General features: G+C 41.3%; 1 protein-coding gene across 1 annotated transcript in view; it reads right to left on the bottom strand.

Moving 5' to 3' along the window:
- Positions 1-607: 607 nt before the first annotated feature.
- The window catches only part of ANO3 (anoctamin 3), a 140,534-nt gene continuing 122,796 nt past the window's right edge, over positions 608-18,345 (bottom strand). The window contains exons 15-23 of the mRNA XM_066584200.1: positions 15,661-15,772; positions 12,780-12,837; positions 8,578-8,675; positions 7,983-8,128; positions 6,856-7,008; positions 4,463-4,610; positions 4,298-4,378; positions 2,670-2,775; positions 608-1,578 (exon numbers count right to left, since the gene is read on the bottom strand). Of these exons, the coding sequence (XP_066440297.1) occupies positions 1,396-1,578; positions 2,670-2,775; positions 4,298-4,378; positions 4,463-4,610; positions 6,856-7,008; positions 7,983-8,128; positions 8,578-8,675; positions 12,780-12,837; positions 15,661-15,772 (1,085 nt within the window). The 3' untranslated portion in view covers positions 608-1,395. The remainder of the gene's footprint in view (positions 1,579-2,669; positions 2,776-4,297; positions 4,379-4,462; positions 4,611-6,855; positions 7,009-7,982; positions 8,129-8,577; positions 8,676-12,779; positions 12,838-15,660; positions 15,773-18,345) is intronic.

Below are 18,345 nucleotides of genomic sequence, written 5' to 3'. Positions count from 1 at the left end.
TGCTGGAAAAAGGGACAGACTATCAAATGAAAGATATTTTGCTATATATATTGATTAACTAATTTAAATATATATACCGTAGTATTCTTTTTATATTTTTGAAGTCAAATAATTACGATACATGACGTAACTTTGAAAAAAAATTCAGAATTAGTTAAAAACATGCAAATTGGCTTCGAAATGTCAATTTTCATAGCAAAACATGGGAAAAAATAATAGCCATTTTGAACTATTACCCATTTTTCAAATTTTACAAAATGTTAGCAATTTTGTTTTATCCTGGAAAAAATACTTATGGAAACTTTTGGATGGAAGCATATTATAACATTAACCCATTTAATGATTCAGAGGTACCCTTTCCCACATTAAATATTATGGTGTCAGTAGTTCCCCCCTTTTTTTTAACTGCATAGTTTTTTACTTTTTTTGCATGATAAATGTAATAAATATTTCAGAACTTTATGTTTGAAAAGATGTGCAAGTAAATTCAAAAAGCTTTTAAAACCAAACAACCTGATTGGATCTGTATGTGCCAGTCAAAGGTAGAGTAGGCAACGGCACATCACAAAAACATCATATTAAAAGACCGATTTCTTCTAATCCAGTCATGGTGAGGTGATAGCCATTGAGCCGCCTGGATGCTGAGGCTGCTTTAAGTGGATGCCCAGCACCCGACAAAAAATTTTTAAGCCTTCCACATTGTCCAAGTCATGCTTTTAAATTAAGATCTGTCTTTGGAAGAGTGTGCTGTAGGTTCAATCCATCCATAGAAGAAATGGACCCACCTTCTCATGCAGGTCTTAAAGAGAACTTTTAGATATCGTTGCTAGTCCTCTAAGTTGGTTCATTTCGATTCTTAATCATTGATTAGCAAATTGCATGATGTATTAAACACCTTGTCTACAGCTCAACATATGCTGGACTCATTAGTGACCAGAAATGGTAGAAATGTAGGTCGATTAATATCTAAAAGTCAAGAGCAGCCATAGATTGGGTGTGCACTGGGAGATATGTTGTAGATACAGTGCCAAGGGGTGGCATATAGTTCACATACTGATACAGATATGGGAATATACTGCATAAAACTCAGAATGTGTGGTCGAATGATTTCCAGTCATAAATCAGAGGTCATACTCTATCGGAAACACGTCAGTCACCCATAACACTGCTTCAAATTAAGATGTTTCAATGCATTAGTGCTCCAAATCCATGTATATTCCAGTTCATGTATGGCTGGTATACATATATTAATATACATATATGAGCATTGTCCGATAATAGACATATATGCAAAAGGTTTCATAGAGAAACCCACAACATAAGTTCATACCCCTTTTTTTTCGATATAGGCTGCTATTTTGTAAGTGCAAAGTTCTTTTTTTCCCATAGTATCACTTAAGGCCATTCATGGTTATAGTGTTTGCCATTCTTTTTCCGTTCTCGTTGTAAATGCTCCAGTTCAGCTTCATACATCATCTCCTGGACCAGGTACTTCTCTCGCCTCATTCGGTCACATAGATCTTTTGGCATATCAGGAATGAGGTAAGCAATAAAGGATTTTATCCCAAAAACAAGGTGCTATGAAAAAAATAAAATAGGTAAAAATGAGCAAAATGAATGTCTGTAAATATATGATATCAGTATAATTGACAATATCCAAATACAGGGGCAAACTCAGAATCTTTTTAATGTCTTGGTGCCCATAACAGAGATGATGACAGTTCTTTCCTTCTCCTTTGGTCGATTATACTTACTTTCCTAACTTTCTACATGTACTATATCACACATTCTTATATCAAATGGTTAAGACATTAGGGATTATACCTATCCAATATCTCTGGAGTCCAGAGTTGTTAAAAAAAGTGATCCATGCAAAAATCTTCTTAAGAAAGGTGCGCAATGTGATCGAAAAGAAAACAAAAATACATACTCACCTCACCTGCTCCCATTCTACAGGTGCCTAATTTCTCGATACTCTCCACTTCCTGCTGCGGCTCTGATACCATTTCGAAAATGGGACATGTGACAATTACAGCTATTCAGTGGCTGAAGTGAGCCCATGACTGACTGCAGTGGTCACATATTCCTGGTGTCTAAGGTGTCAAAGCTACTGTAGGAAGTAGAGAGCAGCAAGGGATCGGGCACCATTGGAACAGAAGTGGCGGGGGATCAGGTGACGTGAGTATGACTTTTTTATGATTTCTTGTCTCAGTGACCATTTTTACAAAAATATTTTTTAGTGAATAACACCTTTCAGTGGTTAACACTTCTAAAGCCCAAATATTTAGTGGATCTGTGAAGAAGGGGGGAACAGAATTCTTTTTGGGACCCGTGTTTCCATCCATATGGAAAGATGGACATTGTGTTCAGAGCCAGTTTTGTGCATTACTGCCTATAAAATACGACATTTTAATTTTATTGATGGGATGTTGTAGCTCCATCCAGCAACTACTGGGTAATAAGTGGGTAGAGACTCACAGTCCCCTTATTTGATAGAGTCCCTGCTAGTAGCAACCAGTACAGCCCCAATAGCATCATTGATATCTGATTATATTGCACTATGTGAACACATATCAAATATAGAGTATTGCTTTATGTAGTGATGCAACATAATTAGCATGTTATCATGTAGTGTTATGTGCAAATTGGTTTTAAAAAGATATACATACCTCAAAAACTATGATAAAAGCTAGTCGTGCAGCCAACACATGCCAAAACTGCAGGGTGAACTCATAAGGAGCTGAGCTCCAAGGCGGTGCTCGGTAATCTCGGTATCTGAGGAGAGGTTAGAAAACTTTAATACTTGAAAGTGTACAAGACTGGATTGGGGGTAAATCATAACCTCTTACTGCTACAATCATCCCCTGTAATAAGTGTCCTCCAATAACATCTCATTTCATGCCACAGAAGAAAGTAAGTGATGGCTGATTCATCACAGTTCCCAGACATTGTTTCAAGGCTTCTTAAAGGGTTGGATATTGACCTGCAGGAATTCTGCCTTCCAATAGGTGGTGCTGTAGAGGTATTGTTCCATCTTGCATTTGCATAAATTTCCCAGAGGAGCATGCATGGCCTTAAATTTACTAGGTGCTCTTGCTAAGGAGAAACTATACCTTTCCCGGCCCATGTCAAAGGGCTCTCAATGAGGCAAGCCAACTAGCTACTGAACCCCCCTTCCCCCCCAAAAAAAGTCTGTTTGTACATGGGTATGTTTTCCTTCTGGAGAAGACTCGGGCTTTGCCTTATATTTCTAGTTATTATTACAAGGCTTGTTAAAAGGCCTGACATTGACTTGCAGGAATGCTGCATTCCAATAGATGGTGCTGTGGAGACATTGTTTCATCTTGCCATTTACATAAATTTCCCAGAGGAGCATGTATGGCTTTATAAGTCTCCTCAGTAGGTGCTCTCCCTAAGGAGAAACCATACCCTCCCTAACCTAAGATACCATGAGTTCCTTTAAAGATGTTGCAAAGCAAAGCCAACTCTGTCTAAATGTAGACTACTTGGTGCAGAGTGTTAAGGCAGCAGAAATGCAGTCCTAAGCTCTTGCTCATGACCTGAAGGTTGCGAGTTCAATCCCCATGTGATTCAGGTAGCCAGCTCAAGTGGCACAAAGAATTTGGCTCTGACAGCATGTACGTTGCAGTTTTAATCCCGGCTGAAACTCCTTTATTACATAAACATAGGTCCACCAGGAGAGACGCAATGTTTCGGCTCAAAAATGAGCCTTTGTCAAGGTAGCCGGCTCAAGGTTGACTCAGCCTTCCATCCTTCTGAGGTTGGAAAAATGAGTACCCAGCTTGGTGGGGGGTAATAAATAAAAATTACTTGAAAGTGCTGCAGAATAAGTTGGCGCTATACAAATAACATTTATTTTTATTTTGTATTATGCACCACTCATTCAAATGAATGGACAATCAAGTAATAAAGCATAGGATCACCAGAGTGAGAACTTTGCAGCACTGTGGCTAGTAAGGGGGGACCTGAGTGAGGTGAACTCTTCTATAGCATCCATATGTCATAATAGGATGTGTGGACACAGGTTGTCCTAAGTGGAAAACCTCTTTAAGCCGTAAATAACATAAAATAACATAAAACAATATCAAGATTTTATTTGAACCAGTAATTATCATATACCTAATATAGAGAAACTTTGAAAAAATCCGTGAACCAGGGCTGGAGAAGTACATTTACTTTAAAATCACTATAATCAACATATTCTTTAATTACAGCTCATAAGATCCTGAAAACATTTCTTTCAGTCATTTACTGTTCATGAAATTACTCGCCATACCTGCAATACCCGCTGTATCCCTCACCAAGTTCACTTAGATCAAATACTGATAAACTGCTGTTTACGTAGCCCCGTAGACATCTGAAACACAAACACATATACGGATTAGAGACACGATATGGAGACTATTATACAGTATCTATGTTATTAGAAGGCAAGTGTTACTTCTCATGTCTATATCCTTCATCCAGGCAGGGTCCATATTTGAAGGCATATACAAAGCGAGGGATATAATCAGAGGTGATGGCAATGACAAAGGCATTGGTGATAACAGCCAGAACACCAATTCCTTCCAAAATTCCATACCAGATTCCTAAAAAAAAAGTGATATTTAAGATTAGTAAAATATAGCTCCCTAGTAGTATAAAATAAATATATTTTGCCTATGGTCTAAGCATTTTACTTAGTCTAACAATCCTGTTTGTGTGAAATATGCACAGCAAGGATTTGCCCTAAATTGGATGAGTATCTTCTATTGACACCCCCTTTATAGTGTATCATAAAGTGCCCAAATAATACGAGCATACAGTGTACATAGAATATTGCCAATACGATCAAAAGTGTCCAAATAGCTTTGGATGTCCAGGTTTGAGCTAAGGGCTGTTATGTCTGCTGCCCTTTTGTGGTTCAAGACAGACGCGAGTATCGCTCTGCTCCTCCTGTGTGTATGGACTCTGTGTATCTGTTTTCTACCAGCGCTGAAAGAGTTAACCAGGTTTCTGGCTCTCAGCCCAGCTGCTTGGTTAATAGGCATTTCTCTCTTATTTAAGCTGGGATAATGCATTTCCTCTTTGCCTGAGTATTGTTGTGTGTTTTTTCCTGACACTCAGCATTCCTAGGTCACGTGTCTGTGACTTTGTTCTGCTTGTTCCTGCACCTCTCTATATCATGCCCTTGCTTCTTGCCTGTTTTAGTGTTTGCCTCTTTCAGCATTGCCTTCCTATCTCTGACTTTCTGTCTGACCTGTATCTTGTATGTTTGCTGCTCCCTGACTTTGCATGTTATTCTGGTGTGTTCCTGTCTCAGGCACTCAGCATAGATCTCCTGTCGGTAATCATATCTTTATATATGTGTCTGCTACCAGTCCTGTACTTCTCTCCTGTGTTCTGTGAGGGATAGTCAGGCTCAAGAGGAAGACAGTGGGGCCGTTCTTATCAGGACTCTTACCCTGCTTATAGGCAGTGGTAACCCCATCCTCCTTACTAGCAAAGGGTTAGATTTCCCATCTGACCACTGGGGGTCAGCTGCCAGCCACACCAGGAGTATCCCAAAGCCAAACTGGTTAGTTGGTCCAGTGGGTCCACACTCGTTATCCATAACAAGGGAATCCTCTTCATAATATGCCTTGTCCAAATGCACAGGTTGCACACAGGTGTAGCAATGTTTAAAGGGATTTTCTGATGACTCAAAATTGCTTTACAATCACTCTGTATTTCCTGGTTGCTATTGACCAGGACATGTGACTGAAGTAGCCAATCACTGGTCACAGCAGTGACTTTCTATAGCTGTGATTGGATGCAGCAACCACATGTTCTGTCAGCAGCAACTAGGAAAGACAGAGTGATTGTGAAGCAATTTTAAGTCATAACAAAATCACTTTAACTTGACAGTTCATGCATTAAATTAACCGTGCAACAGACCCTTGCTGCCTTTTTAATGGCTTTTGTTGTGTTAAAGAAGTTTTCCACAAAAATACTTTTGATGACTTATCTTCAGGATGCAACATCAATAGTATTTTCCGGGAAAACTCCATTTATATAAACTGTTGCAGAAACTTATATTAACTGTTGGGTTAAATTTTGCTACATCTGTACCTGCAATCAGGGCTGTTTTCATACCCTTTTGGGCCCAGTGCTGGGGTATTAAAATAGGCCATTCTACCTATCAATAGCCCCGATATACTGATCTAATACTGCAGGCTACACTTCTACTTATGTTGTTCACAGCCATGACATCCTATAAACTGCGATATATGGGTTTATATAGGTTTGTCACTGTCTGGGTAATTCTGAATAGGAGTTATGTATCACATCCACAACTGTCTAGTGTTTGACTAAGATCCTAACTAAGTAATTATCAAAGACAATGGGACTAAAGACCCTTTTAGACGGGACGAATGTCAAGCAAATAATGCCCGACACTCGTTCCCGCACATACTAGCTCACGTGCACATGCAGGGGAGCTAGTATTGTTAGAACAAGGTGGAGAGGCTGCAGGAGATTTCACTCCTCATGCTCCCCTGCCCTTCTCTATTGAATTAACATAGCGGCTGCTCAGTATTGAACAGCCGCTATGTTAAGTCAATGGAGAGGGGTGGTGGAGTGCAAGGAGAGAAATCTCCTGCAGCCACCTCCCCCCCTACTGGCCGCTCTGTGAGTGAGCCAGCACTACTGGCTCCCATGCAGGAGCACGGAAGTGAGGATACACAGGATTAAGTGTTGGGCATCGTTTGCCTGACATTTGTCCCGTCTAAATGAGCCTTAAGTCACAACTCTGTCCTACAACCGTTTATGATACATGGCTCACTCATGTGGACATCAGTGAAACTGTAAACATACCTATATCTGTTGCTCGGGCAGGCATGGGTCTTCTCCACTGAGTAACAAATTTATACGCGTCCAATCTTATCTCGATTATATTGTTGAGTAATGCCAGGAGAGGAGCCAGTGGGAAGGCAGCTACGAAGATTGTGGTAAATCCAAACTGTATAACTGAATAATAAAAGGCCATTAGATGTTAGGGCTTCCAAGTCATTCTGTCTGATATCAAGAAATTCGAGAAAAACTTTATTAATACATATTTACAACAAACAATGATAGACCTGGTTCCACTAGAATACTAGCCAACCCATCTGGATTGTATAATGACAGAGGCTAAAGCTTATTTGCATTAAAATTAATATTTCTGTACAGTTTTGCTGGTATTTCTTGGCGGGTCTTAAAATAATTCTTAATTTGGGATTTAAAGGTTGGCAGGTGTGCCCTTCTGGAAAGAGTCTCAAGATAGAATCTCTGGAACCTTTGGCACAGATTAAGGAGTTTTCAAGGATTTTACATTGATCTTGGGTCCTACTTCCTGGACCGCTATCAATCAGTAGCCTGATAGTTTGTGGAGCTACCACTAATCATACATTGATGGTCTATCCTCAGATAAGTCCATCAATGTAATATCCTACAAAACCCCTTTGAAAAACAGTTTAACAACATTTTTCAGTATACATGGTTATCACCTTTCCACAGTAGAGTTGATAAATGTATGTTCATTGGGGGCTTCACCATTGCTATCTAAAAGATCACTAGAAGGAGGCTCCTGAGTAGCCTATTCTTCCTCATTAGTGAAGAGGAGTTTGAATGGAGTATTGAACATTCAATGTCTGCGGAATAGAGCTGACCAAATACAACACCGAGGTTCTCAGTAATCGTACATTTACCAACCGTCCTGTGGATAAGTAATTCATGTTCGTTGTGGAAAAACCAATTGAGAAAAAGACTAAGTTATTGTCTATCACAAGTGTGGTATCAGATTATATTTTGCCTGCGTAGCATCCAGTTTGGTGATATTCCAGTTTCTTGCATATTTATCTGGTTGGAGAATAGTGACTGAGGCCAGGTCAAGTAACAGTAAGACACTCCTCCTACCTTCAGATCACACAAAATAGGGTTCTAAGTTTCCAATTTTTATTTACCCATTTCTAAGTACTCTTCCATCAAACCATGAGCATTCATGGGCTGCAGGTTCCAATCTTTTTCCCACTGTGGTAATGTTAACTTGCTTTCTACGGCTTGTCCTCCTTTCTTGATTTTCCTTCGAGACCACCAATTTTGAAGAAGTCTAATGGAAATGGAAAATGTAAGAATATTTATCCCAGTATATTCTACTTAAAATGAATATAAAGTGAAGGAACATGGGAAGGTTTGAGATTGAGCTCTCAGAAGGAAGTTCAGGAGATTATTGCTATGAGATATATTCACCAAAAACATGACATGACATAAGTACTTTTTTAGCATTAGTACTTTTTCAGACTGGCCACTCAATGAAATAGCTGTTTTCAGGACCGGGATCGAATCCTTTCTTTTCCCACACGAGATAAGAAAGATTGGTGATCTCAAACATGTTTTGATGGAAATTCTTTCTGTGCAAGTACTTTAAGTCTTCAGAAGCACCTAATATATACTTATACACAGCATAACTGGATCATATGTGGATGACCTTGGATTGGCTATCGGAAAAGCATTGAATACATGCCTAAAAAAAAAATCGATATGGTATGTGATACTTACGGATATCCAAGTTCCATGAAGTTATTCCACATTTGTTTTAAAACCATGATGACTCCCATTTGTAAGCAGAGATCTATGAGACAGCCACTTGGGTGACACTGAAAGAAAAAATGGTCAACCAAAATAAATGCGGGTAATAGCTCAGCTTTCTTTCAGAATAAACATACAGTTCTCTCTTCTAACCTTGTATCTACTGTATTTTTCGTTCTATAAGACGCACTGGACTATAGGACGCACCCCCGCTTTAGAGCAAAAAATAGGGGGAAAAATTTTTGAACTCACCCAGGGACGGAGCAGAAGAAGCAGCAGGGTTCTATAAGACGCAGCAACTCCCCCCCCCCCCACTTTGGAGGGGAAAAAAGTGCGTCTTATAGAGTGAAAAATACGGTAAATACTGGGGTTATAGCAGTGCCGATTGTTTGAACCCCTGTGGAACCAAGTGACATAACCCCCACTACATCCCTAAGTGCATGCAAAAAATCTGCTTCAGTATCTTCCAGACCAATCATGAACTGTGATTGGTTGATATCACAATTTAGGCAAAGACCATAGAAATCCCTTCCCTCGTGTCCTCAGGCCTAAGTTACACAACTGTATTTTCTGTCCATGCACTGTCCGAGTTCACAACTGACTAGATTCTGACTGCACATAGACTCATTGTGCCCAATCACACACCGTTTTTTCAAACTAGCACCTGGATTGCATGAAAACATAGGCAGTATGTATTATTCTGATCCGATCTGCAGATGAGACTCGCCTATTTAAGTCAATGGCGATGCAAAAGAATATGGACAGCACTCGGATGCCGTCCATGTGTTACCTGTATTTCATTAATTAATGAATTGCTAAAAAATGCATACAAAAAAAATTATACTCCTTTCAAAAAATTTTTTATTTAGGATGTGAAAAACGGATAGCGTACGAACTACGGAGGAAATACAGATCTGCACACAGATGAAAAACATCGGTAACGCAGCATAGAAGAGTTTTTTCCATGCCAGTGTGCCTTTGACCATAATCAGATGAAACGCAGGGTAATTGCATCGTGCAAATTTTGTAGGAACTTAAAAGGGTCAAATTGTAATATTTCTCTAAACCCTGTTGCCCATACACTAACATAATAGACCAGCGTATACGCACCTCTCCCCGCTCCCGCTGTGTCTTCCACCGCTGCTCTGAGTCTTCCAGCTGACGTCATGTTTACAGGCTGCCTCAGCCTGTTTATGCGGAGTCACGGGCTCTGCAGCCAATAACAGTTGAGCTCTGTTATTGGCTGCAGCATCTGTGACATCTCATAAACTGGGAAGGACTGTAGGCTGGTGTAAACAAAGCGGCGGAGGACCAAGTGGCACCCTGTGACACAGTGAAAAAAAAGTGAAAAAAGAAGATTGGTCGGAAACACGCGTCAGGTGTCTAGTCCCCACACTATGGTGGACCTCTAGGGAGCCTTATACTATTAATAGGTATCTAAAACTCTTTGCATTATCTGTGACATGCACTTTATTCTTTCCTCTTGAATGGGGGCTATACTGGAGATGGATTGATGGCTATTGCCCTGGACATATCTAGTGGAATACATCTATTTGGATTTGTATCAGGCTCTCAGGGACTCACATTGTTATGTAGGGTTTTTTTTTTATTTAATGAGTTTTTATACTTGTGTGTGCTTCTGTGTTTTTTATTTTGTAAGACTTTTCTATATTTAGTAAATATATATATTTTTATAAGTCCTGCACTCCAGTTTGCTTTTCTTCAGTTTGATAGAACTGTGAAAGGCTATTCTAACATGAACAAATTTGAATTGAGGAATGGCTGCACATCCAAGTGGAAGAATGTATCAAGTGGGGTACCACAAGGCTCTGTCCTAGGCCCAGTGTTGTTCAACATTTTTATAAATGATCTGGAGGAAGGAATTGATGGGAAACTGACCAAATTTGCAGACAACACAAAACTAGGAGGGATAGCTAACACTGGGAAAGAGAGAGAGAGTATTCAAAAAGATCTAGAAAAGCTTTAACAGTGGGCGGCGACTAATACAATGGTATTTAACAAGGAGAAATGCAAAGTCCTATATCTAGGCAAGAGAAATGAAAAAAAAACACATAGAGAATGGGATGAATTGGGCTAAGCAGCAGCACATGTGAAAAAGACTTGAGTATACTAATAGATCATAGACTGAACATGAGTCAACAATGTGATGCTGCAGCCAAAAAGGCAAACACAATTCTGGGATGTATTAAGAGAAGCATAGAGTCTAGATCACGTGAGGTCATTATCCCCCTCTACTCTTCCTTAGTCAGACCTCATCTGTATTACTGTGTCCAGTTCTGGGCACCCCACTTTAAAAAAGACAGACAAACCGCAGCAAGTTAAGAGAAGAGTTACCTAGATGGTGAGCGGTCTGCAAATCATGTCCTATGAGGAACGGTTAAAGGATCTGGGAATATTTAGCTTTCAAAAAAGAAGGCTGAGAGGAGACTTAATAGCTGTCTACAAATATCTGAAGGGCTGTCACAGTGCAGAGGGATCAGCCCTATTCTCATCTGCACAAGGAAAGACTGGAAGCAATGGGATGAAACTGAAAGGGGGGAGACACAAATTAGATATTAGAAAAAACTTTCTGACAGTGAAGGTGATCAATGAGAGGAACAGGTTACCATGGGGGGTGATGAGTTCTCCTTCAATGGAAGCCTTCAAACAGAGGCTGGACAAATATCTGTCTGGGATGATTTAGTGATCCTGCACTGAGCAGGGGGTTGGACCAGATGAACCTGGAGGGTCATTCATAGCTTCATTCAGATGTGCGCATGTGAAATGCCATTTCTGCGAGAGGAAAAAATAAATCGCAGCATTTTCTATTTTGGCACGGATTCTGCACAGACGGCCTCAATAGATGTCTACAGATGCGGGCGATTTGCAGTCCATATGAACAGCAGAAATTGTCGCAACTTCAAAGGAAAAAGCCGAAATGCCATCTGGAAGGGAGGAGGGATCTTTTCCACATGGACGATATGCTGTGCATTGCGTAAATCTGCGTGGAATAACGATCGCATCCGCGATCTTCCGCAACCATTTGCAATTCGCTTCCACGATGAATCGCAGGTCTTCCACTGCGGAAATCCACATACGGCATCCGACCTGCTCATACGAGACCAGCCAAAGTGATTATGGCATCTATATTTCTGTTTATATACTATTTTATGTCTGTATTTTTGTCCAATCCCTATACCAAGCAGTTTCAAATTATTTCTATATTCTCGCGATGTTATTGAGAAGCCCGGACTATATAATAATAGTGGCTTTACCTTATTTTTATTTCTGCCTATATCAGACTTTATATTAATAGATACTTTGTTCTGTATTATATACGAATTAGTAAACCAGACTTGAAGAACTTTGTACAACTTGATTTTATATTCTATTTATTATGTTTTTACATTGTAAATATTAGATATTATATTCTATTTCTATTCCATATAAATGAATTATATTCTATTTATGTACTTATTTATAAATTGTTTTAACCAAGACTTAATGACCTCGATCTATATATATATATATATATATACTCTGATCCAGATTGACTGATCAAACGTCTCTTTTACCTTGAAACGCGTCTTATTGCTGGCTCTATTTAAATACAAACTAGTCAATTGTACCAAAAACTACCATGCAAAGGTTTTTTGGGAGGTTTGCTGGGCTTTTTATCCAGCGTTATATGGTATACTATGCCACTGTTTGTTTTTGCTTTTCAGTAGCTTTTCAATGTTTTTATTGTGTTGCAGCAAGGTATCATAGTTGAGTTAAACTTTGCCACAGCTGTACAAAACAGCCTATCCCCTTTAAGACCCCAATAAGCCACATCCTTAAGGGGTTAAAAGATACCTCAAAACTGAATAGCAAAGTCTTTGTGAGCTGTAATTTCAGCCATATTGCTCACCACCCAGTTTTCACAGATATAGGACGTATTCATCATGGCATTCTGAGCATGCTCGGAGCGTGGAAAATGTAGAAACCAGGACTGGGGAGCAGCAGAATGCAGCCAGCCAGTGGGAGGGAGAGAGCTGACGGCAGTCACTGCTCAGTACTACAGTCCTGGTTTCTATCTTTTGCACCCTCCGAGCATGCTCGAAATGCAATCATGAATATGCCCATAGTTACAGCATTTGTAATAACCCAAGAGAAGAATATCAAGGACTTACCTCCTCTAGCCTCCATCTTTGGAAAAGTCGGTTATATTTTCCGGGTCTTCCTGCAAATCTGTAACCAAAGAATAGAACATTTAATGAAATCTCTATATCAGTTCATTAAACCTGTACATAAATTGTATATGTAAGTACAAGAGGAACTCCATTACTGAACACAAGATACCTGACAGTTTCCGATTGTTGTTAGACAAGGTTTTGGATATCTGCCTGCCCTTTTTTGCAGTACAATCTTTTAAGTCCAGTTATGTGCTTTGAACATAGTGGGAAGCTGCAATATTTGGTGTGTTGCCTCAGGGTGTAATACTTGGTAGCACAGGAATAGTTCTAGTAAGTCAATGCACTTTATAATGTGCATTTCTATACACTGCCACAGTACATACTAATTGGATATCTACTTGCTGGATGCATACTTGTAAGGCACATCTGAAAATCCTCTTTGTGGTAACTGCAAATGCAACTGGAAGCATAGACATGCCATCAGGGGTAGCAATGGCGACCAGGCTCCTGCGCTGAGGGGGCCCAGAGGCCGCCCTCCGCCATATACATATGCACATTTGGATGGTCGCAATGTTGGCAGCACTGCACCGATCACGCGGCTGGCAGTGCAACCAGCCCAGAGAGGAAGCAGAGAAGAGAGGAGTGGAGAGGGGGAAGGCAACCGCATGGCCCGGCAGGGAATGAAGCACAGTGATGATGTACTGTCCTTGCCTCCTGCTTTACGACGGCTGCCTGCCCTGCTGCTCTCACAGGGAGAAATGGTCCAGGCCCTGGGGTATGTGTGTAAATGCATGCGTGTGTATATGTGTGTGTAAATGTCTATGTAGGAGCCTTAGGAGGCACATAAGGCCTCTCTTCTCCATATAGGGAGCCCAGTACTATGAATAAAGCATTATAGATGGGGATTCTGTTACAGGTTTTGCATTGGGGCCCAGGAGCTTCAAGTTACGCCTCTGCATTAAGGGATTAAGAGAAGTTAGCGGGCCCCAAGATAAACTTTTGCACCCAGGCCCATGAGCCTTTAGCTATGGCTCTGCACTGTAGGGTTGTTTCTCAGGCAGAGGGGGGTATGGGACTCTCCTTCTTGAGATCAGCGACGGTCTGAGAAGTGAAACCCCCAACGATCTACAAATTATCCTCTATCCTGTAAACAGGGAATTACTTGTCATCCTGGTAAAACCCCTTTAACAACATTGGGGGTTTGCCCCACAGGCCGTAGATGGAGTAACACATACTAGGTCCTTCTGTCCTGGGTTGCAAACACAGTGCCATAATGCGAAGCCCATTTTCATCTATGCTATTAGCTCTCTCTTTTCTACTGGTATTTGTAACCATTAGAGCTGCCTTATGAACTATTATGGCAGAACTAGAACTGCAGATTAAGTCATCTCCTGGAAAGCAAGAAGAGGATAATTAGGATATATGACAAATTCAGTATCCTCTAGGAAACTTCTCAACGTAGCACTTTTGTTTCAAGACGGGAGAAGTGGGAAGAAAACTATTGGTAGGAGACAATATTACATCCTGGTAGCATTAAGCAGCTGAGAAGATCCACCATTGGAGCTGACCCAAGTATACAGAACTTATTCTAGCATATGGACATCATACGAACCCTTGTTTATCAGTCATGACAGAAACGAAAGCAGATATGTACTCCAAAGGAAATTATGGCCTATTAAAGCTTTCCCAATCATATTAACTGATGACTCAGAATTTCATCAGCAGAAACCATCAGCTGTTCAGCAAACTAGTTTATTTTTTATAAGAACTTGTGCAATTGGTGGGAGTTCATAGTTTGCACTGAAAATCTCCATCCACTTTGCTGTGACCGTAAATTCTGTGGATTTTCCATATGCAATTATGCTGTGTAATATCCTCAAGATTTACGTCCCATACTTTTGTCATTGAAAAAAAAATCAATACTTAACTATTCCTCCCCAGACAGTCTACTTACCGCATCTTCTCCTCGCCGATCTTCTCCTGGCTCCCGCAGTCCCCTGGGTCACCTCACTGCAAGCCATCCAAAACCTCTTCTTCTGTTATGCTGCAGCTTTCTTCTTCCGGCAGGTGAGTGTCTAGCAGGAAGAGCCGCATGCTATGCCAGACTACTGCCGAAAATGCGAATGTGCGCTGTCTTGCGGCATTAGTGTAGGAACTTTCGTGGCGAGACAGAACGCATGCGCAGTCTTGGCATTAGCCTGACATAGCATCCGGCGCTTCTTGCTAGGCAGTGATCGCTATGTCACTAGTGATGTAGCGTACATTGCCCTACAGAAAGGAGAATGCCGGCAATGGATGCTTCAAAATTATAGGTGGTCAACAGCACAACCAGGCACTACCAATCTGTAGGAAAGTCCTTTAGCTTGGTGCAGGCTCCAAAGTATGGCTTCTGACCCATCAGCCATCCATATTGCGAGTAATTGTAGAGAGATGAACTAAGTTATGGTCAAAATGTTGTATCATCTATGGAGTAAATAAAGTTTGGATTTTATCTACATGGAGGATTAATTGAGTTCCTAAATATTGCTCCATCTCTCTACAATTACTTGAAATGGACGCTTCGTCACCGGAAGACGAAGAATCGGCCAGATAGAGGTGACCCAGGGGGACTGCAGGAGCCAGGAGAAGATTGGCGGGGAGAAGGTGCAGTGTGCTGCCTGGAAAGAAATAGGTAAGTATTGATTTTTTTTTAATGATAGAACCCTTTTAATGCTATTTTGTGCACCACTGATGACAACCCAGAGGATATACAGTAACTGGAGTACAGCATCAGTACTAACTGACAATATGCCCTAACCAAAGGTGGCCTGTTTCGGCATCAGACTCTTGTTATCTATGTACCATAAATATAGCAGTACATATATTTTCTCACTCTTACCTGCCAAGGAAGAAGGCAATGTAAAATATGGAGCTATTTAAGTTGACAAACTGGAAGAGGAACATTTTCAAAGCAAAGCTGTTTTCCCATTCGGATTCCGTTCTCGGATGCTCTGGAAAGTGAACACAAGACTATGTTGTTGAAAATTGTATTGTGCTGCTTTTCTTGTCTGCCCCAGGCACATTCCTTAATATGATACTTCCTCCCATTACTTTGCTTGGTTTCTTTATTTGCATCAATGTGGACTTGTCATAGCTGTTCTAATTTTAAACTTGTGAAGGTTACAATTAACCATTTGTCATTAAACTATACTGACCAATTTATAGGACCATCAGACCTTAGAAGGGCAAATATGAAGCCAATAGTCAATGTATCTCAACTAGAGATGAGCGAGCACCAAAATGCTCGGGTGCTCGTTACTCGGGACGAAATTTTCGCAATGCTCGAGGGTTCGTTTCGAGTAACGAACTCCATTGAAGTCAATGGGCGACCCGAGCATTTTTGTATATCGCCGATGCTCGCTAAGGTTTTCGTTTGTGAAAATCTGGGCAATTCAAGAAAGTGATGGGAACAACACAGCAACGGATAGGGCAGGCGAGGGGCTACATCTTGGGCTGCATCTCAAGTTCACAGGTCCCACTATTAAGCCACAATAGCGGCAAGAGTGACCCCCCCCCCCCGCACTGTCAGCGTAAAAAGATCGTTCTCCTCTGCCATAGCTGTAACAGCTGTGGCAGAGAAGAACGATGTTTGCCCATTGAATTCAATGGAGCCAGCAATACAGCAGGTTCCACTGAAAGCAATGGGCTGCCGGCGATCGCAGGATGAATTGTCGGGAAGGGCTTAAATATATAACCCCTTCCCTGCAATTCATCCAGAAATGTGTTACAATAAAAATATATACCGGCGTATAAGGCGACGGGGCGTATAAGACGACCCCCCAACTGTCACCTTATACGCCGGCAATACAGTGGAGCAAAGAATAAAAATCATTACTCACTTCTCCTGACGTTCTGCGCCGCTCCTGCAGGCTGTCGCTCCCTCCTGGTTCCCGGCAGAGCATTGGTTTCTGGACGCAGGGCTTGAAATCCCTGCCCCCAGAAACACAGCCAATCACAGCCATTCAATGACATCATTGTCATTGGCTGTGATTGGCTGAAGGCACGTGTGTTTCTGGAGGCGGGGATTTAAAGCCCTTCGTAGAGAAAGCAATGCTCTGCCGGGAACCAGGAGGGAGCGACAGCCTGCAGCAGCACCGCAGAACATCAGAAGAAGTGAGTAATGATTTTTATTCTTTGCTCCACTGTATTGCCGGCGTATAAGGTGACAGTTGGGGGGTCGTCTTATACACCCTGTCGCCTTATACGACGGTATATATTTTTATTGTAACACATTTCTGGATGAATTGCAGGGAAGGGCTTATATATTTAAGCCCTTCCCGACAATTCATCCCGCGATCGCCGGCAGCCCATTGCTTTCAGTGGAACCTGCTGTATTGCTGGCTCCATTGAATTCAATGGGCAAACATCATTCTTCTCTGCCACAGCTGTTACAGCTGTGGCAGAGAAGAATGATTTGTCTTCTATATGTTCTCAATGGGGTCGGCGCTGCTGCCGCCGGCCCCATTGAGCGCATATAGAGAAGAGAACAGAAATCGCAGATTGCACATCGGTGCGATCTGCGATTTCTATGGCCTAAGAAGGACCGTTGGGGTTCTTGAAGCCTAAAATCACTCCTAACGCTCTCCCTATAGCAGCTCCAACACGATAGCACTTTCCCTGAACTATGTCAGAATGCATCTGTGGCGAGCCGCGGGAGGGTCAGATTTTAATACTCGGGTGACACCTAATCTCGCCAGCCACTCACTGCAGGGGGGTGGTATAGGGCTTGAACGTTGTAGGGGGAAGTTGTAATGCCTTCCCTGTCTTTCTATTGGCCAGAAAAGCGCGCAAATTTCTCAGGGAAGAAAATGAAAGTAACCCGAACACCGCGTAGTACTCGTTACGAGTAACGAGCATCTCGAACACCCTAATACTCGAACAAGTATCAAGCTCGGACGAGTATGCTCGCTCATCTCTAATCTCAACATAATTTTTGAAGAAAGTGGAAACATGTCCTAAAGGGCAGTTGAACTCAGGTTCAGTGGTTTAGACCAATGTTTTCCAGTTCTCAGGTACTCCCAACAGGTCACGTTTTCAGGATTTCTTTAGTATTTATCACACAGTTGATTGTCATTATTGTCATTGTAGGTGATTCAATTATTGCCTGTGCCTTAATGATTGCTACAGGTGTTCCCTCTATAGGATATCCTCAAATGATGACCTATTGGGGGTACTTGGGAATTGGAGTTGGGAAACACTGGTTTAAACAGTCATAGCTTAAAGTTCCTTGGCCCATGAGAAAATCTCTACTGTTGCCTACCACTCAACATGATCTACCTTTGCCTAAAATTAACATCTGATGCAAATGTTCTTGTATGATATCACACAGTTTGTAATGCTATGTGGCACAGTAGCTTTTAACTTCTATAGATCTCAGGCCCCAAGTGTGACTATAACCACTGTATTCCCTACCCCTCTATGATCTAACCACTTAGTGTGAAGTTTTAGGACCCAACAGTAAAGCTAAAAGTTCTAAAAACTTTGGTTGATTGTCTAGATGGTCTGATGTGAAGACTAGGTGGCA

This window comes from Eleutherodactylus coqui, chromosome 11 (genome assembly GCF_035609145.1).
Source record: "Eleutherodactylus coqui strain aEleCoq1 chromosome 11, aEleCoq1.hap1, whole genome shotgun sequence".
In the NCBI taxonomy this organism is placed as follows: domain Eukaryota; kingdom Metazoa; phylum Chordata; class Amphibia; order Anura; family Eleutherodactylidae; genus Eleutherodactylus; species Eleutherodactylus coqui.
Note: the sequence above shows the minus strand (reverse complement) of the source record. Positions and strands in the feature narration are given on the sequence as shown.